General features: G+C 36.7%; 1 protein-coding gene across 5 annotated transcripts in view; it reads left to right on the top strand.

Moving 5' to 3' along the window:
* Positions 1 to 9,341, top strand: part of RBM41 (RNA binding motif protein 41) — a 64,049-nt gene extending 54,708 nt beyond the window's left edge. For 3 of the 5 annotated variants that reach the window (XM_045472981.1, XM_045472979.1, XM_045472978.1), the window contains exons 6-8: positions 2,283 to 2,430; positions 4,016 to 4,196; positions 5,219 to 9,341. In XM_045472981.1, the coding sequence (XP_045328937.1) occupies positions 2,283 to 2,430; positions 4,016 to 4,182 (315 nt within the window). In that variant the 3' untranslated portion in view covers positions 4,183 to 4,196; positions 5,219 to 9,341. Of the gene's footprint in view, positions 1 to 2,282; positions 2,431 to 4,015 lie in introns of all 5 variants that reach the window. The other 2 variants (XM_045472977.1, XM_045472980.1) reach the window with 1 other exon arrangement.
* Positions 9,342 to 21,503: the final 12,162 nt, after the last annotated feature.

Raw genomic sequence — 21,503 nt, 5'->3', positions numbered from 1 at the left:
ACTCACCAACCGTGAGATCATGACCTGAGGTGAAATCAAGAGCCAGATACTTAACCGACTGAGCCACCCAGTACCCCTTTATTTTATTTTTTAAGTGGGCTCAACTGCCCAAGGTGGGGCTTGAACTCAAGACCCTGAGATCAAGAGTCACACATTCCACCAACTAAGCCAGGCATCTCTAAGAATTTTTGTTTTTGTTTTTGAGAGAAAGAGAGAGAGAGAGAGAGAGAGAGAACACGTGAGCATGAGCAAGGGAGGGACAGAGGGAGAAGGACCCGAGCTAGAGCTAGGACAGAACCCGAGCTAGGGCTAAATCTCACGACCATGAGATCATGACCTGAGCCAGAATCAAGAGTCTGACGCTTAACTGACTGAGCCACCCAGGTGCCCCATGAGATCTTCTTTTTTAATGTAGGCATTTATCACTATGAAATTCCCTCTTAGTTCTGCTCTTGCTGTATCCCATAAATATTGTTATCTTCTGATTTCATTTGTCTCAAGATATTTTATAATTTCCCTTCTGATTTCTTCCTTGACCCATTGGTTGCTTAAAAGTATGACATTTAGTTTCCTTCCACATATTTGTGAAATTTCTAGTTTTCCTTCTGCTGTTGAAGTAAGGTATTGAAATCTCCTAGTATTGTATTGCTGTGTATTTCTCCTTTCACTTCTCACTGTTTGCTTCATATATTTAGGTGCTCTGATGTTGGGAGCATATTTATTTATAGTTATGTCTTCTAGGTAAATTAACCCTTTTGTCATTATATAATGCCAATTTTTGTCTCTTGTGACAATTTTGACTTAAAGTCTATTTCATCTGATATACGCATGGCCAACCCTACTTTCTTTGGTTATCATTTTTATAGAATATCTTTATCCTTTCATTTTTAGTTTATATGTGCCCTTAAATATAAAGTGAGTTTCTTGTAGACAGATTATACTTGGATCTTGTTTTTTTAATCATTCAACCACTCTTGTGTCTTTGATTAGGGAGTTTAAAATACTTACGTGTAAAGTAATTATTGGTAAGGACTTACTATCATCATTTATTATTTGTTTTCTGTCTTGTAGCTCTTTTGTCCCTCTTTTCCTCTCTTGATGTCTTCCTTTTTGTTTCATTGATTTTTTGTACTAATGTATTTTTCCTTTTTTTCCTTTTGTTTATCTTTTATAGGTCTTTTCTTTAGGGTTACAATGGGGTTTCCTTAAAACATAACAATCTATTTTAAGCCGATAAGAACTTAAATTTATTTGCTTTCGAGGGCTCTTTTTTGTTTTCTTGAATGTGTGTGTGTGTGTGTGTGTGTGTGTGTGTGTGTGTGTGTGTTTTATAGCATCCCATTCCTAATAGAATATTGTCTCCTTTCTCTGAGGGTACTAGTGATGTTTTTTTGAAGTTTTCTTCCTTGCATGGTCTGTTTTCTTTTTCATTTGCTTTCATTTCTGTTTGTTTGTTCTGTTCTCTCTTTCACATTAGAGGCTTCCCACAGATACAGTAGATACCAGATCCAGGTAATCTGTGCCTATATATATGAGTAGGCGCCAAAAAGCAGATTGGAAGCTCTAAGCACCTGAGTGGCCCTTGCTGACTTTTAGCTTTACTTTAAAGTCATCTGGCTGGTCCATTTGTTGGAGAAATTCCCCATCCCAAATCAGTATTTTTTTTAATCTTTTCTCTTGGGGCTAATCATATTTAGTGTGCATTATTTCTCTTAATCTTCTTGTGTTCAGATATAGTATTTACACCCTCATCTGTGCCTGACATTCCCCATATTTAGAAAATGAGCTACCAGTATTCACCATGATTGGGGTTGGCCTTTCTCCAGTAGCTAGGGGAGGATCTTTCAAGATCTAGTTGTTTTTAAGCAACTTCCAACCTTCCCACCTTATCTTAATCTCATCCCTTTACCTTCATTTTCAGAAGTACCTGAAGCTTTCAGTTCCTAAACTGTTTGTGGATTCTTAGGTGTAGTTTGGGTTAGTTCCTGGATTTCCCCACTTCTGGTTTAAGATTCAGCTTTCTTGAGTACACTTATCTAATTATTTTCCAGCTTCCAGAGTACTGCTGCTATTGCCTCCTTTCCTCGTTCTTTCTGACCTCGTGGGTTTGTGTTTAAAAAAAAAAAAAAAGGCCCTATAGTTTTAGAGAGTTTTCTGGAGGGAGTAAAATTAGATGCATGTATTCAATCTGCCATCTTTATCTGAAACTAATTCTTACTACAGTGAAATAGTTGCCTTACCTCCCTCATGTGCTATTTCTGTTGATCCTCGGTTTACATTAGGTGTTATACCTGAAGAACCTTAGCCCTCGGGTGACCGAAAGAGACCTTGTCTCATTGTTCGCTCGGTTCCAGGAGAGAAAAGGACCACCAATTCAATTCCGAATGATGACTGGACGAATGAGGGGGCAAGCTTTTATCACCTTTCCCAGTAAGTAGCTTTATCTGGATAATTAATTGTAGCATCAGTTCATTAGAGACTATTTATACCCTCTCTAATTTAGATATAGCCCTTTGATTTCTTCATATCACATGAGAAGCATATGCTTGAACAAGCACATGGGAAGAAGGAAAGAGAAGTAAGGAAAATATGTTTTCAGTGTTCTTCCACCCTCCCTCCTATGCTTCCTCTCCTCCACTGACAGTGCATGACTGCCTTATCCCATTGTCCTCAGGTTTCTCCAGTCATAGCACTTCCCTTCTCACTCTATCAAAATGGACCTTCCCTTTGCTGATGATGGTATTTCTAGTTCAGATTATATTACTTATTAATATATTGGTATTCTGGTAGAATACCCTAGTATGCCCTATTCCTTTAGGACTAAGAGATTATATGTTAACATGCTAATTCACTAGTAATTCATAATTTACTAGGGGGTGATGATAAATTCCTTTAACTATTGTTTCCATCTTACTACTTGATCTCAGTATCATAATTAAAAGAGAACAATAATACAGGAATTTCATTTTCTGTAGCAGACCAGACTGTCTTTTCTGGTGGAAGCTGGGTAGGAGCTCTACCTTTCCCTAACTACCATTACTTATAAACAGCCTAGTAATCTATGTATAGGCAAGTGCTTTTACACATAAGCCATACCAAACTCCCCTCTGCTTCTTTAGAATTAACTTCTTTAGATTAAACTATTTTTCCTATCTTGTTAAGGTTTGTGGATCCTCTACACTAGCGGTTTTCAGTCCTTTTGTGGGAGGACCCCTTTTAAACTTAAAATATTTTTCATTGACCCCAAGCTAATATGATCCATTAATTGAAAAATATATAATAAAAATATTTTATAAACTCAGTACTTTAAGGTGTATAGCTGTTTTATAACAGCAGTATAACATTTGAAAATTTGTAGTATATACATATGTGAGACATAAATTGGTTTAGTCTAAAGACATTGCTTGTCTACTTATGATTTCACAGACTCTGGGCAATAATTCCACTTCTAAATTTTCTACATACAGGCTCTGAGACTGTTAAAAACAGTTGAAAGTTGAAAACTCCTGCTATCCTTGCTATACACTGTATACTCACACCTCAAGTATCCATATGCCTATAAGATTTCTTAAACTTATTTATTCCAATGAGGGCTCCCACTCTCCCATCAAAAGAAAAAAGCAAAATGTCCTCAGTACCATGATAACATCTTTTATTTGTGTCGTCCATTTTGAAAATGGTTTCATTATCATAATACCTATAATCTGTTATCTAAGAGGTTTATAGATTATTGGTTATAGCTTTGTCACACTGTCTATATTCTTGTTTCTTTACCTTTATCTTTGTGTTAGGAGACATTCAAACATCATTTTAAGTTTTTATTGTCATTCTTAGCCATTAGTTTAATCTTGCTGAGTTATACAAATTTGAGATTATGGAAAAGATAATAAAATTAAGAACTATATAGGCTTGTAGCCTATATTTAATTCCAAGGCAAAACAACATAAACTAGACTTGGAATAGAATTGAATTACTAAGCCCTATGTAAATTGATGCATTTTTCTTTCTCTTTTAGATAAGGAGCTAGCACAGCAAGCATTGCATCTAGTAAATGGATATAAACTACGTGGGAAAATATTGGTGATAGAATTTGGAAAGAACAAAAAACAACGGTCAGATCTCCAGGCTGCTTCTCTCATATCATCTGCTACAGATAACACTACAGAAATCAGTGGTAGCTAAAAGATATATAGATGGTGAGTCCCAGGAGGTCTTTCTTGCATCAGAATCTTGGATCTGGGATTTGTGTATAGATAGCAATTTGCTTGGATTTGAAGAAGAGAAACTAACTGAGGGAGAGAAAAATCTAAGATAATCCCCCTCTGTTTCAGAACAAATTGGTAGGAAACATTTTTTATAATCAAAGACTATATAGGACAGACATATGGCAAGTATGAAGTGTAGGGTACAAAGAGTATCATTTTCTCAGGATAAATTACAAAAGATTATTTCCAAGGATTTAAAAAATCTTTATAATTCATCTGGGGTCTTAAATATTTGTCCCTAAATATAACATTCTTTCCAAGGTTGCCTCCTATATGCAGAACTAAAAAACTAATTGCATGTTGAAATATTTATTTACTAGAGCTCATTTATCCTTCTTTATATCCACCAGTAAATAAATGACCAAGACCCCAGGCATAAACATCAACAAATGCTGTTGAGTAAGAACTGTCAGCAGTGACAATAGGTTGTTTCATAAGTTAGTCCATACATTTAACGAATGCTTCCCCGTTAAGTTATCAGTGTCTTCAAAAAGCTATATATTTTTCTAATGAAAGCATTTAGATCAAAATATTAATGTTCTCATAGTCATTAAGCTAGCTACCATTGAGCAATCATTGAATTCAAAGCAATAAACATTGAATCAATATCTAATGTATGTTATGTATTAGGTGTATGAATTTTAGAAGAGGAACATACTAGCAAACAGTACTAAAGGAGGGTGGGAAGAAAGTGTTCTCCAGAAGAGAGTCAGTCATTCCTAAATCCCTCAGTTATTTGTAGTTGCTGGAGAATAGAAAGAATATATGATATAGAGGAAGTAGTACAAACTTTGGAATTGGACTTGTGTTTGAACTTCACAGCCACACTTACCATTTCGTGACCTTGGCAAGTCACTTAATCTGAGCCTCAGTTTTCTCATCTATAAAATGAGGATAATAATACTACTTACCTCACTGGGTTGTAAGGATTAAATGAGATGATATTATTTTAGCTGAAGAACAGGAAGAAAAAAACTGAAGAAAATTTAACAGAGAGTAAGACCATTAAGCACCCCAACATACTTTTAATGAGAGGACAAGAAAAAGAGAAGAGGAAGAAAGAAGCAGAAAACATATTCCAATAAATAATGGCTGTAAATGTCTCAAATTTGATGAGAAGCATCACCTATACATCCAAGAATTTCAACAAACCCCAAGTAGGATAAAGAAGAAATCCACAGACCCATCATAACAAAAGTGCTAAAACTCAAAGACAAAGAGAAACTCTTGAAAGTAACATGAGAAAAATGAAGCATCACTTACAAGAGAACCCCAATCAGATTAACTGCTAACTTCTCATCAAAAACAATGGAGATGGCAATGGGATAACATATTCAAAGTGCTCAAAGAAAACACCTGCCAATATAGAATCCTATATCCAATAAAGCTGTTTTTGAAAATGAAGATAAAATATAAGCCTTCCCACATCATCAAAAACTGTTGTTGCTGGCAGACCTGACTTATAGGAAATAGTAAAGGAAGTTCTTCAGGCAGAAAGCAGTGACTTTGGATAATAATTTAAATCTGTACATATAGAAAAATAGCATGGGTAAAGGTAATAACATAATTAGGAAGGACAGTCTAAATGCATTTTTCCTTCTCTTAATTGATTTTTAAAACAGTTGTATAAAGCAATATGTATATAGTTGCATTATTGGGTTTATAACATATAAAAATGCAATATATTTGCCAATAACAGAACATAGGGTGGAAGCAAAGCTGTATTGGACTATAGAAATGACTCCAAATGGTAACGCCAATCTACAGGAACAAGTGAAGAAAAGAAATAGGAAATAAGAAAGTTAATATAAAAAAATGACAAATATATATTTTCTCTTCTTCCTTCTCTGAGCTTCTTTAAAAGACATAAAATTTCATCAAATAATAATTATAACAGTATATTGTTGGATTTATAACATGTAGAAATAATATGTATAACAATAATACCATAAAAAAGTGGAGAAAGGAATAGATTCATGTAGGAATAAGGTGTTTATATCTCATTGGAATTTAGTTTGTATATATCTGAAGCCAACTGAGTTAAGATTTGTATGGTAAGCCCTAGAGCAACCACTATGTAAATAACTGAAAATACTATTAAAGAAACTTAAATTAGAAAATATTCAATGCCAAAGGATAAATAGAGAAACAAAGACAAACCTCAGAGACGTATAAAAAGCAAACAGTAAAATGGCAATCTTAAGTCCACCTATATTAATAATAGCAATAAATATGAATGGATTAAACAATCCAATTAAAGGCAGAGATTGTCAGACTGGGAAAAACACACAAGATTCACCTCTGTGCTATTTGTTGGGGTTACACTTTGGAGATACAAATAGATTGAAGGTTAAACAGAATTATCAGGCAAATGCAACTATAAGAAAGCTGGAGTGGCTATACTAATACCAGATAAAATAGACTTTAAAACAAAAAATGTCAGACACAAAGAGTGACATCATGTAGTGATAAAAGAGTAGACCCATCAGGAAGAGCAAAATTATATATGCACCTAATAATGGAGCACCAAAATACATGAATCAAAAACTGAACTAAATGAAGGGAGAAATACACAAGTGTACAGTAAGAATTGGGGTATTTAGTACCCCATTTTGAAAAATAGAACAATTAGATAATAAGCAAGGAAATAGAAGACTTGAACAATGCCACAATGAACTAGACCTTAAAGTGATCTATAAAACACTACCCAGCAAGAACAGAATGCACATTCTTCTCAAGGGCATATGAAATATCTTCAGGATAGATCATATCGTAGACCATAAAACAAACCTCAGTAAATTTAAGCAGACTGAAATCATGCAAAGTATGTCTTCTGACTACATGGAATTGAGTTAAAAACCAATAACAGAATGTTGGGGAACTTGGAAATATGAAGTAGACACACTTTTAAATGACCAATGGGTCAAGTAAAAAATCACAAGAGAAATTAAGAAATCCTTTGAGATGAATGAAAATGAAGACACAACATACCAAAATGTGGGATGCACCAAAAGCAATGCTTGGAGAGAAATTTATAAACACAAATGCCTATATTTAACAAGAAAAAATATCACATATCAATAACATATCATTTTATACCTTGAGACACTGTGAAAAGAGGAGCAAACTAAACTTAGAGCAAGCAAAAGGAAGGAATAAAAAAGATTAGATAAATAAGTGACAGAGAATAGAAAAACATTAGAGAAAGTCAATGAAACTAATGGTTAGTTCCAGGAAAAGATCAGCAAAAGTGACAAAATTTTTGCTAGATTGACCAGGGAAAAAAGAAGACTCAAATTACTAGAATCAGAAGTGAAGGAAAGAACATTACTATCAATCTTCTAGAAATAAAAAGTATTATGAAGGAACACTATGAACAATCATATACCAATAAATTAGATAACTTAGATGGAATGGAAAAATTCCTAGAAACACAAACTACTGAAACCAATCAGAAACAAAATCTGAAAATGTCTGTAACAAGTAAAGAGGTTAATTAATAACTTAAAAAAATACAAGGAAAACCCCAGGCTCAAATGGCTTCTCAGATAAATTCTAGCAAACACTGAAGAATTAATACAAATTCCTACATACTCTTTCAAAAAGTATAAGAGGAACATTTCTAATATATGCTATAAACATGGAATAACACTGAAAACATGCTAAATGAAAGAAGCCAGTCACAAAAGACTGTATAATTATATGATTCCATTTATATGAAGTGTCCGGAATTTGTAAATATATAGAGACAGAAAGTGGATTAGTGGTTGCTCAGGGCTAAGGGTGATAGCTGAATTGTATGAGGTTTCTTTAGAAGTTGGTTAAATGTCCTAAAATTGATTGTCATAATAATTGTACAACTCTATGAATATACTATAAGTAATGAATTGTATGTATGTGAATTATATCTCAAAGTCACCAAAAAAAAGAAATTGGATAAAACCCAACAGTCCATCAATAGGAAAATGAATAAATAAATAATGATACATTCATTTAGTGGAATACTGTACATCCATTAAAATAATGGGGCATATGTATGAATACATTCTGATCTGTTTGGTGTCCAGAATTTTGTACTAATTTAAAAAGCAAGAAATGGTATAATGTGAATGCATTTTTATAAACAAAAGCATTTGTATATGTATGATATATGTATATACAGATATTTCTGAATAAATTTAGGAAAAAGCTGGGAAATATACATACCAAACTGTAAACCTTTTGGAAGTGGGATTAGATAGGCTGAAAGGGGACTTTTGCTTTACAAAATTTTTAAAGTGGTGTGATTTGGGGTGATTTTTACTTTTTTTCAGTTATTTTTTTTAATTAAAAAAGTTTTTAGTACTCTACAAATGTCTTGGCTTCCAGAATATTTGTCAGGCCTGCTCTGAGAATATCATCTAACTGTACTCAGGACAAACTCCTATTCCTTTTATATACTGCTCACTTAGGATTAACTCTTCAATTTTAAATATAGTTTAAGGGGAAGAAGTAAGTTATCCTGGTATAACCTCTTGCACATATTACCCAGGGACATAATTCTAAGCTGGACTTTTCAGAAGAAACTTATTCCTGTTGAGTGGAAAATCTCACCTCTGCCCTTTACTAGACCTACAGATCATTAACAATAGAGGAAAATAAAAATAGAGGATGTCCCTCAACTGGTGCATATACAAACTGTGGTATATCCATACAATGGAATCCTACTCAGCAATAAAAACTATGATGAACTGTCATACATGCAACAACTTGGATGAATCTCAAATGCATTTTGCTAAGTAAAAGAAGCCAAACTCAAAAGGCTACTTACTGTTTGATTCCATTTATATAATATTCTGGAAAAGGCAAAACTATAAGGAAAGAAAACAAATCAGTGGATGTCAGGGGTTAAAACTGGCAGACTGATTACAAAATGGTAACACAAAGAATTTGCTTTAGTAATGGAAGGTTTCTGTATCTTGATTATAAGTTCCTTAAGTGTATGCATTTGTCAAAACTCGAATTATATACCGGAAAGGATAAATTTTACCATATGTAAATTTTTAAATAAATGTAATTTTTAATGGAGAGAAGAAACAGTTTCTTAAAGTCATTTTTATAAAGTATTGTTCCTATTCTGTGGTCTTTTGATTACATAGAAGACTTAAAGCCACTTAGCTGCTATTTATTTTCTGCACACAGGTCAGCAGAAATCACCAGTTAAAAACATCTATACATACACACACAAGCCTACCATAAAAAAAAAATCAAAAGACAAACTAGAAAATAATTTGTCATGCACAAAGAGCTAATTTCCTTAATACAATGTATATAATTTTCTTAATGTACAAAAGTTAATAATTCAATAAAAATGTGAGTGAACCAGAAAATTTATAGAAACTGAAATATAAATGAGTAATAAACCAAGAAAAGTGTTCAGAGTAGTAATAAAAATTTGGACAATGAGCTCCTTTTTTTTAAATAAAACATTTTAGATTTACAGAAAAGTCACAAAAATAGCATGAGTTACCATATATCCTTCACCCAGCCTCCCCTAGTGTTAACACTTTATTATAATCATAGTACAATTCTCAAAAACCAAGAAAATAATATTGACACAGTACTATTGACTAATTTCAGACCTTATTTGATTTTTTCCATTTGTCCCACTAATGTGTTTTTATGATCCAGGTTCAAATCCAGTATCCTACATTGCATTTATTATTTATTGCAGTTATTTTGTAAAATGTCCCTAATAGGGGTTTGTCGGATAATTTCCTGTGATTAGACTCAGGTTATGTGTTTTTGGTAAGAATACGACAGAAGTGATGTACCCTTTTTAGTGCATCATATCAGAAGATAGCTAATGCTGTTATGTCTTAATACTGGTGTTATTAACCTCAATCACTTGGTTTAAGGTGTTTGCTATGCTTCACTGTACAGTTACTATTTTCTTCTTTATAATTAATAAATATCTTGTAGGAAGATACATTGAGACCATTCAAATATCCTGTTTCTCATCATACTTGTGTCCACTAATTTTAGTATTTATCAGTTGTTCTTGATGGTGACAGTTACTACTATGGGGTTTACTAATAGTGATTTTTATTTCTTTCATTGCTTCTATATGTATTAATTGAAATTCTATAATGAAAAATAACCATCTCCCCTATTTATTTACTGATTTGTTTATATCACCATGGACTAATGGATGTTTATTTTATTCTGACTTAATAACTTAATACCATCATTATTTTGTTCAAATTGTTTCAACTTTTTTTTTTAATGTATGAAATTTATTGTCAAATTGGTTTCCACACAACACCCAGTGCTCATACCAAAAGATGCCCTCTTCAATGCCCATCACCTACCCTTCCCTCCCTCCCACCCCCCATCAACCCTCAGTTTGTTCTCAGTTTTTAACAGTCTCTTATGCTTTGGCTCTCTCCCACTCTAACCACTTTTTTTTTCCTTCCCCTCCCCCATGGGTTTCTGTTAAGTTTCTCAGGATCCACATAAGAGTGAAAACATATGGTATCTGTCTTTCTCTGTATGGCTTATTTCACTTAGCATCACACTCTCCAGTTCCATCCACGTTGCTACAAAGGGCCATATATCACTCTTTCTCATTGCCACGTAGTACTCCATTGTGTATATAAACCACAATTTCTTTATCCATTCATCAGTTGATGGACATTTAGGCTCTTTCCATAACTTGGCTATTGTTGAGAGTGCTGCTATAAACATTGGGATACAAGTGCCCCTATGCATCAGTACTCCTGTATCCCTTGGGTAAATTCCTAGCAGTGCTACTGCTGGGTCATAGGGTAGGTCTATTTTTTAATTTTTTGAGGAACCTCCACACTGTTTTCCAGAGCGGCTGTACCAGTTTGCATTCCCACCAACAGTGCAAGAGGGTTCCCGTTTCTCCACATGCTCTCCAGCATCTATAGTCTCCTGATTTGTTCATTTTAGCCACTCTGACTGGCGTGAGGTCATATCTGAGTGTGGTTGTGATTTGTGTTTCCCTGATGAGGAGCAACGTTGAGCACCTTTTCATGGGCCTGTTGGCCATCTGGATGTCTTCTTTAGAGAAGTGTCTATTCATGTTTTCCGCCCATTTCTTCACTGGATTACTTGTTTTTCGGGTGTGGAGTTTGGTGAGCTCTTTTTTTTTTTTTTTTTTTTTTAATTTTTTTTTTCAACGTTTATTTTTATTTTTGGGACAGAGAGAGACAGAGTATGAACGGGGGAGGGGCAGAGAGAGAGGGAGACACAGAATCGGAAACAGGCTCCAGGCTCTGAGCCATCAGCCCAGAGCCCGACGCGGGGCTCGAACTCACAGACCGCGAGATCGTGACCTGGCTGAAGTCGGACGCTTAACCGACTGCGCCACCCAGGCGCCCCGGTGAGCTCTTTATAGATTTTGGATACTAGCCCTTTGTCTGATATGTCATTTGCAAATATCTTTTCCCATTCCGTTGGTTGCCTTTTAGTTTTGTGGATTGTGTCCTTTGCTGTGCAGAGGCTTTTTATCTTCATGAAGTCCCAATAGTTCATTTTTGCTTTTAATTCCCCTGCCTTTGGGGATGTGTCAAGTAAGAGATTGCTGCAGCTGAGGTCAGAGAGGTCTTTACCTGCTTTCTCCTCTAGTGTTTTGATGGATTCCTGTCTCACATTCAGGTCCTTTCTCCATTTTGAGTTTATTCTTGGAATGGTGTAAGAACATGGTCTAGTTTCATTCTTCTGCATGTTGCTGTCCAGTTCTCCCAGCACCATTTGTTAAAGAGACTGTCTTTTTTCCATTGGATAGTCTTTCCTGCTTTGTCAAAGATTAGTTGGCCATACTTTTGTGGGTCTAGTTCTGGGGTTTCTATTCTATTCCATTGGTCTCTGTGTCTGTTTTTGTGCCAATACCATGCTGTCTTGATGATGACAGCTTTGTAGTAGAGGCTAAAGTCTGGGATTGTGATGCCTCCTGCTTTGGTCGTCTTCTTCAAAATTACTTTGGCTATTCGGGGCCTTTTGTGGTTCCATATGAATTTTAGGATTGGTTGTTCTAGCTTTGAGAAGAACGCTGGTGCAATTTTGATTGGGATTGCATTGAATGTGTAGATAGCTTTGGGTAGTATTGACATTTTAACTATTTATTCTTCCAACCCATGAGCACAGAATGTTTTTCGATTTCTTTATATCTTCTTCAATTTCCTTCATAAGCTTTCTATACTTTTCAGCATACAGATCTTGTACATCTTTGGTTAGATTTATTCCTAGGTATTTTATGCTTCTTGGTGCAATTGTGAATGGGATCAGCTTCTTGATTTGTCTTTCTGTTGCTTCATTATTAGTGGATAAGAATGGAACTGATTTCTGTACATTGATTTTGTATCCTGCGACTTTGCTGAATTCATGTATCAGTTCTAGCAGACTTCGGTGGAGTCTATCGGATTTTCCATGTATAATATCATGTCATCTGCAAAAAGCGAAAGCTTGACTTCATCTTTGCCAATTTTGATGCCTTGGATTTCCTTTTGTTGTCTGATTGCTGATGCTAGCACTTCCAACACTATGTTAAACAACAGCGGTGAGAGTGGACATCCCTGTCGTGTTCCTGATCTCAGGGGGAAAGGTCTCAGTTTTTCCCCATTGAGGATGATATTAGCTGTGGGCTTTTCATAAATGGCTTTTATGATGTTTAAGTATGTTCCTTCTATCCCGACTTTCTCGAGGGTTTTTATTAAGGAACGATGCTGAATTTTCTCAAATGCATTTTCTGCATCGATTGACAGGATCATATGGTTCTTATCTTTTCTTTTATTAATGTGATGTATCACGTTGATTGATTTGCAAATGTTGAACCAGCCCTGCATCCCAGGAATGAATCCCACTTGATCATGGTGAATAATTCTTTTTATAAGCTGTTGAATTCTATTTTCTAGTATCTTATTGAGAATTTTTGCATTCATATTCATCAGGGATATTGGCCGGTAGTTCTCTTTTTTTGCTGGGTCTCTGTCTGGTTTAGGAACCAAAGTAATACTGGCTTCATAGAATGAGTCTGGAAGTTTTCCTTCCCTTTCTATTTTTTGGAATAGCTTGAGAAGGATACGTATTATCTCTGCTTTAAATGTCTGGTAGAACTCCCCTGGGAAGCCATCTGGTCCTGGACTCTTATTTGTTGGGAGATTTTGGATAACTGATTCAATTTCTTCGCTGGTTATGGGTCTGTTCAAGCTTTCTATTTCCTCCAGTTTGAGTTTTGGAAGTATATGGGTGTTTAGGAATTTGTCCATTTCTTCCAGGTTGTGCAGTTTGTTGGCATATAATTTTTCATAGTATTCCCTGATAATTGCTTGTATTTCTGAGGGATTGGTTGTAATAATTCCATTTTCATTCATGATTTTATCTATTTGGGTCATCTCCCTTTTCTTTTTGAGAAGCCTGGCTAGAGGTTTATCAATTTTGTGTATTTTTTCAAAAAACCAGCTCTTGGTTTCATTGATCTGCTCTCCAGTTTTTTTAGATTCTATATTGTTTATTTCTGCTCTGATCTTTATTATTTCTTTTCTTCTGCTGGGTTTGGGGTGTCTTTGCTGCTCTGCTTCTATTTCCTTTAGGTGTGCTGTTAGATTTTGTATTTGGGATTTTTCTTGTTTCTTGAGATAGGCCTCAATTACAATGTATTTTCCTCTCAGGACTGCCTTTGCTGCATCCCAAAGCATTTGGATTGTTGTATTTTCATTTTCGTTTGTTTCCATATATTTTTTAATTTCTTCTCTAATTGCCTGGTTGACCCTTTCATTCTTTAGTAGGGTGTTCTTTAACCTCCATGCTTTTGGAGGTTTTCCAGAATTTTTCCTGTGGTTGATTTCAAGCTTCATAGCATTGTGGTCTGAATGTATGCATGGTATGATCTCAATTCTTGTATACACATGAAGGGCTGTTTTGTGACCCAGTATGTGATCTATCTTGGAGAATGTTCCATGTGAACTCAAGAAGAAAGTATATTCTGTTGCTTTGGGATGCAGAGTTCTAAATATATCTGTCAAGTCCATCTGATCCACTGTATCATTCAGGGCCCCTGTTTCTTTATTGACCATGTGTCTAGATGATCTATCCATTGTTGTAAGTAGGGTATTAAAGTCCCCTGCAATTACCACATTCTTGTCAATAAGGTTGCTTATGTTTGTAATTGTTTTATATATTTGGGGGATCCCGTATTTGGCACATAGACATTTATAATTGTTAGTTCTTCTTGATGGATAGACCTTGTAATTATTGTATAATGCCCTTCGCTATCTCTTGTTACAGCCTTTAATTTAAAGTCTAGTTTGTCTGATACAAGTATGGCTACTCCAGCTCTCTTTTGACTTCCAGTAGCATGATAAATAGTTCTCCATCCCCTCACTTTCAAACTGAAAGTGTCCTCAGGTCTAAAATGAGTCTCTTGTAGACAGCAAATAGATGGGTCTTGTTTTTTTATTCATTCTGATACCCTATATCTTTCAGTTGGCACGTTTAGTCCATTTACATTCAATGTTATTATAGAAAGATATGGGTTTAGAGTCATTGTGATGTCTGTAGGTTTCATATTTTGTAGCGAGGTCTCTGGTACTTTGTGTCACAGGATCCCCCTTAGGATCTCTTGTAGGGCTGGTTTAGTGGTGATGAATTCCTTCAGTTTTTGTTTGTTTGGGAAGACGTTTATCTCTCCTTCTATTGTAAATGACACATTTGCTGGATAGAGGATTCTTGGCTGCATATTTTTTCTGTTCATCACATTGAAGATTTCCTGCCATTCCTTTCTGGCCTGCCAAGTTTCAGTAGAGAGATCCATCATGAGTCTTATCGGTCTCCCTTTATATGTTAGAGCACGTTTATCCCTAGCTGCTTTCAGAATTTTCTCTTTATCCTTGTATTTTGCCAGTTTCACTATGATATGTCATGCAGAAGATCGATTCAAGTTACATCTGAAGGGAGTTCTCTGTGCCTCTTGGATTTCAATGCCTTTTTCCTTCCCCAGATCAGGGAAGTTCTCAGCTGTGTTTCTTCAAGTGCACCTTCAGCACCTTTCCCTCTCTCTTCCTCCTCTGGAATACCAATTGTGCATAGATTATTTCTCTTTAGTGCATCACTTAGTTCTCTAATTTTCCCCTCATACTCCTGGATTTTTTTATCTCTCTTTTTCTCAGCTTCTTCTTTTTCCATAATTGTATCTTCTAGTTCACCTGTTCTCTCCTCTGCCTCTTCAATGCGAGCTGTGGTCGTCTCCATTTTGTTTTGCAGCTCATTAATAGCATTTTTAGCACCTCCTGGCTGTTCCTTAGTCCCTTGATCTCTGTAGCAATAGATTCTCTGCTGTCCTGTATACCGTTTTCAAGCCCAGCGATTAATTTTATGACTATTATTCTAAATTCACTTTCTGTTATATTGTTAAATCGTTTTTGACTAGTTCGTTAACTGTTGTTATTTCCTGAGGTTTTTTTGAGGGGAATTCGTCATTTTGGATAGTTCCTGGAGTGGTGGGGAACTGCAGGGCATTTCCCCTGTGCTGTCTTGAATAATTTGCATTGGTGGGCGGGGCCGCAGTCAGACCTGATGTCTGCCCCCAGCCCACCGCTGGGGCCACAGTCAGATTGGTGTGTACCTTCTCTTCCCCTCTCCTAGGGGTGGGATTCGCTGTGGGGTGGCATGGCCCATTTGGACTACTTGCACACTGCCAGGCTTGTGGTGCTGGGGATCTGGCATATTAGCTGGGGTGGATCGGCAAGGTGCACGGGGCGGGAGGGGCAGGCTCAGCTCACTTATCCTTCATTGATCCACTTCGGGAGGGTCCCTGTGGCACCAGGAATGAGTCAGACCCGCTGGAGGGATGGATCTGCAGAAGCACAGCGTTGGGTGTTTGTGCGGTGCAAGCAAGTTCAGTGATGGGAACTGGTTCCCTTTGGAATTTTGGCTGGGGGATGGGCGAGGGAGATGGCGCTGGCGAGCGCCTTTGTTCCCAGCCAAGTTGCGCTCTGTTGTCCAGGGCTCAGCAACTTTCCCTCCTGTTGTTCTCCAGCCCTCCTGTTCTCTGAGCAGATGTGTTAACTTATAACCTTCCAGATGTTAAGTCCCGCTTGCTGTCAGAACACACTCTTGGCCCTTCTGCTTTTGGAAGCCAGACTCGGGGGCTCTGCTTTGCTGGCGGGCTGCCCCTCCGCCCTGGCTCCCTCCCACCAGTCCGTGTATGCACACCGCCTCTCTGCCCTTCCTACCCTCTTCCGTGGACCTCTTGTCTATGCTTGTCTATGCTTGGCTCCAGAGAACCGTTCCATTAGTCTTCTGGCGATTATCTGGCGATAATTCTGGCGATTTATCTAGGCAGGTGTGGGTGGAATCTAAGTGATCCGCAGAACGTGGTCAGCCCAGCGTCCCCCTACGCTGCTATCTTCCTGGAAGCCTCTCAAATTGTTTCAACTTTGGCCATTCAGAGCTTCTTTGTCATTTTGACATGTCTCTATTTTTTGACTACTTCCTTCTTTCTGGCACTACAAGTTGTTCCAGACTCAACTTGGTTTTTTCCCCCTATCTGAGTGCTGGAATCAACCATTTCTACACGAAGCTCTAGTTCACTTGACTGGAAAAATAGTATTTGAAACCAAGACCTATGTCAAATATTATAAAGATTGATAACAGCAAATGTTTCCAAGGGTATAGAAAATAGACACTTTCATACACTTTGGGTGAGAGTATAAATAAGTGTAACCTTTTGGGAGGACAATTTGGCCATGTCTATTGAAAATAGTTGTGAGGGCCTCCTAGGTGGCTCACTCTGTTAAGTGCTGACTCTTTGTTTTGGCCCAGGTGTTGATTTCACAGTTGGTGAGTTTAATCCACGCGTCAGGCTCTGCACTGATAATGCTGACAGCATGGAGCCTATTTGGGATTCTCTGTCTCCTCTCTTTGCCCCTTCCCTGCTTGTGTGTGTGTTGTGTGCACATGCACTCACTCTCTCAAAAATAAATATTAATTGTGAAGATCTAGAAAATCTTCTAGAAATCCGTTATACAGAAATATTTTTATATATGCTCAGGGACTGATGCACAGGAATATTCATTGCAGCATTGTAATAGCAAAAACCTGGAAACAAGTTCATCAAGAGGGAACTGATTAGTTAAATAACCATATTGTGGTACAACTATATGATGAAGTATGTTGGCATTAAAAGGAATGAGACATATCTATAGATATTGATATGGACCTCGCTTCATAGTTCATTGAGAAAATAAAAGCAATTAGATGAGAACTTCCTCATCTTCTTATAACCAAATCTACCATCTACTTAATTTGTGTCTACACTCCTGATTTGTGTCTACAGTACACTCTAGCTTTCTCTGTGTACTAAATAGAATAGTTATTAAGGGTGTGGGATCTAATGTCATACTCCCAGTGTTCAGATCCCAACTCTACCACTTACTAGCTGTGTGAACTTGAGTAAATTATTTAAACTTTGCCATCATTTTTTTTTATTTTTAAAATAAATGAGGGCAAAAAAAGTACCTCACAGTGTTTTATTAAATGAATACGTGTAAGGTGTTTTGAATAGTACCTGGTACATAGTAAGAGCTCAATAAATATTAGATTATCATTACAATGGATGAAGTATCCTAGCCTCTATAAAAGGCCATCCCCTTCATTTCTGCTTTGGATTCCAGTCCCCTGATTTCTCAAGCACCTAACACATATAATCATACTCTTTCTGCATCACCAATCTATCATTTCTATCAGGATATTCCAGTACATCCCACTTACTTAAAAAAAAAAAACAACAACCTTCCATGACTTCACATTCTCATCAAGCTATTGTTCCATTTCTCTATTCCTTACAGCAGAATTTCTTGGCGTTTCCTATAGTCATTGTATCCACTGTTTCCAGTTTCTCCTAAATCTCCTTCAATAAGGCACTTCTCTTGACAAGGTCTTTGGTAACATCCCCCACCCCATCTTGCCAAATCAATGGTAATTTCTCTGTCCTCATATATCTCAACTTCTCAGTTGCCTTCAATGAAGTTTACGACTTTCTCTTCCTTGAAACATTATTCTCTTGGCTTCTATAACACCACGATGCTGGTTTTCTTCCTGCTTCACTGATAAATTCTCAGTCTCCTTATGGTTCCTTCTCTGCTTGTCTAAATGTTATAGTGTCCCAGGGCTCCTTCCCTAGCTTGCTCCTTTTTTACTTTACTCTCTCCTTAACAGTTATCGTCTAGTTTCACAACTTTATATTACTACCTACAGGCTTATGACTACCAAATCTGTTTCCAGCTCAGATCTTTGTATTAAGCTCCAGATTCTCATACCCAGATGACTCCCTGACAAGGCCAGTTGAATGTCTGAGGCCATCTCAAATGTAACATGTCCAAAACAGAAGACTTGAATATTTACCTTCCCAACACATCATTCTTCTAGACTTTCTCTCATTGGTAAATGACACTACTACCCAAGTTCTAAGTATGTGCTTCATTCCTTTTTTTCCTCTCACTTTCCACATATATCCATAATCAATCCTGGATATTACCTAGAGGTGGTGTCCAAAAATATACGAAGAATCGCCCATTTTTTAAAAAACTTTACTACTAATCCAATCCATCCTAGACCAACCCATAATTGGATGGACTACTACCTAAGCCTTCTAACTAGTGTCCTTTCTTCCACACTTGCCTCTTTACAGTCATTCTCCAAAGAGCATAGAACGGAATCTTTTAAAAATATACATTGTAATTCTGTAACTAGTTGATTTAAAACCCTTTAATAAGTTTCCATATTAGTAAGAGAGAAAAGCAAACTCTTGAAAGTGAAAATGGAAGAGCAGGAAAAGCCAGGGATCAATCCTTCCACTAATGCAATGCTTAAGCTAGAAAAAAACTTTAGAAGCAACTTTTTTTGGAACTCTGAAATCTGATATAAAGCTTACAACAAACGGGTAGTGCTTATGAAGAAGCTCCTGAGTTTCAGTAAGAGAGTGTTACGACATTTTTACTTACCTGCCTACCACCCCCCCCCAATTAACAGCTCAGTGACAGCCAAGGCATGGCCAGCTTATAGTTTGCCAAAGGAGGCAATGCAGACCTTCTCAAAGAGTTGTAGTTTTGCATTTTGACCTGCCTGGTGGCCCCCTAAGGGACCAGCTCAAGAATTAGTTTTGTTTTGCCCACCTCACGCAAATTATCTCAGGACTGGAGTGGCCTCCTGGGCAGCATTTTTTCCCCCAGTTTTTTTTTTATTGTGGTAAAATACACATAAAATTTGCCATCTTAACCATTTTTAAGCATACAGTTCAGTGGTATTAAATACATTCATATTGTTGTGGGGCCATCACTACCCACCCATATCCAGAAGTCTTCTTATCTTGCAAAATTGAAAGTCTATAAACAATAATTCCCCATTCCTCCCTCTACCCAACCCCTGACAACCACTGTTCTACTTTCTATCTCTGAATTTGACAATTCTAAGTACATCATATAAGTGGAATCATACAATATTGCCTTCTTGTTATTGACTCATTTTACTTAGTGTAATGTCCTAAAACTTCATCCATGTTATGGCATACATCACAATCCCCTTCCATTTTAAATTTTTTTTTTCAACGTTTATTTATTTTTGGGACAGAGAGAGACAGAGCATGAATGGGGGAGGGGCAGAGAGAGAGGGAGACAGAGAATTGGAAACAGGCTCCAGGCTCTGAGCCACCAGCCCAGAGCCTGACGCGGGGCTCGAACTCACGAACCACGAGATCGTGACCTGGCTGAAGTCGGACGCTTAACCGACTGCGCCACCCAGGCGCCCCAATCCCCTTCCATTTTAAAAGGCTGAATAATATTCCATTGTATGTATATACTACATTATGCTTATCCATTCATTTGTCAATGGACACTTGCATTGCCTCCACTTTTTAGATATTGCAAATAATGCTGTTGTGAACATGCATGTACAATATCTCTAAAGGTAACATTTTAAATTTGGGGGGGTATATAACAAGAAGGGTAATTGCTGGATCATATGATAATTCATTTTTAATTTTTTGAGGAACCAGAAAAACTGTTTTCCACAGTGGCTATACCATTTTACATTCCTACCAACAATATACTTAGGGTTTCAGTTACTCCACTTTCTTGCCAATTTTTTTCTTTTTTACTTCTGTTTTTAAAAATGGTAGCCAAATTAATAGATGGGAGGTGGTATCTCATTGTTGTTTTTATGTTGGATGGCATTTTTTTTTAAGTAGTAAAAAGCTGCTTTGTTTGAGGCAAGAGTGAATGGACATTAAAATTAGCAGACAAACTGAAAAGACTAGGAAGAGGCTTGGGAATGAGGTACAAGCAGGGAATAAGAACGTTGAAAAGTTCCTACATATACTGAGGGATCTAGAAGATGATGTGACTCCTCAGACATAAACTCATGCTCAGAAACACTTCAGAGACTAAGTTTTCACCTATGACTAATCTTTAGCCTCTGTGCAAATGGGAAATAAAGCTAAGGCAGAGTTGTAAACTGGCTGGCTAAACATTGAAGGAATACTCCAATTTAGAGCCAATCTACAAAGAACCAAAACAGTATTTTTGTTACTTGTGGGTTTTTTTTTTATTTTAGTTTTTTATTTAAATTCTAGTATGTTAATATATGTGGTAAAATTAAGTGTTAACCTAGTGATCATCACATGTGCCCTCCTTAATACCCATCACCCATTAAGCCCATCCCCCACCCACCTCCCTCATCAACCCTCAGTTTGTCCTCTATAGTTAAGAGTCTCCTATGGTTTGCTTTCTTCTCTCTCCTTTTTTTCCCCCTTTCCCTATGTTCATCTGTTTTATTTCTTAAATTCCACATATGAGTGAAATCATATGGTATTTGTCCTTCTCTGACAGACTTATTTCACTTAACATAGTATGCTCTAGCTCCACGCATGTTGCTGCAAATGGCAAGATTTCATTCTTTTCGATGGCTGAGTAATATTCCATTTTATATATGTCACACATATGTGTGTGTGTGTGTGTGTGTATGACACATCAGATAAAGGGTTAGTATCCAAAATCTATAAAGAACATATCAAACTCAACACTCAAAAAAGATGTTATACACATTTTTTTTGATATGAAATTTATTGGCAAATTGGTTTCCATACAACACCGAGTGCTCATCCCAACAGGTCCCTTCCTCAATGCCCATCACCCACTTTCCCCTCCCTCCCACCCCCCATCATCCCTCAGTTTATTCTCA

The sequence above is a fragment of the Leopardus geoffroyi genome, chromosome X (genome assembly GCF_018350155.1).
Source record: "Leopardus geoffroyi isolate Oge1 chromosome X, O.geoffroyi_Oge1_pat1.0, whole genome shotgun sequence".
NCBI lineage: Eukaryota > Metazoa > Chordata > Mammalia > Carnivora > Felidae > Leopardus > Leopardus geoffroyi.
The sequence above is the reverse complement of the archived record's forward strand: the minus strand, read 5'-3'. Positions and strand labels throughout refer to the sequence as shown.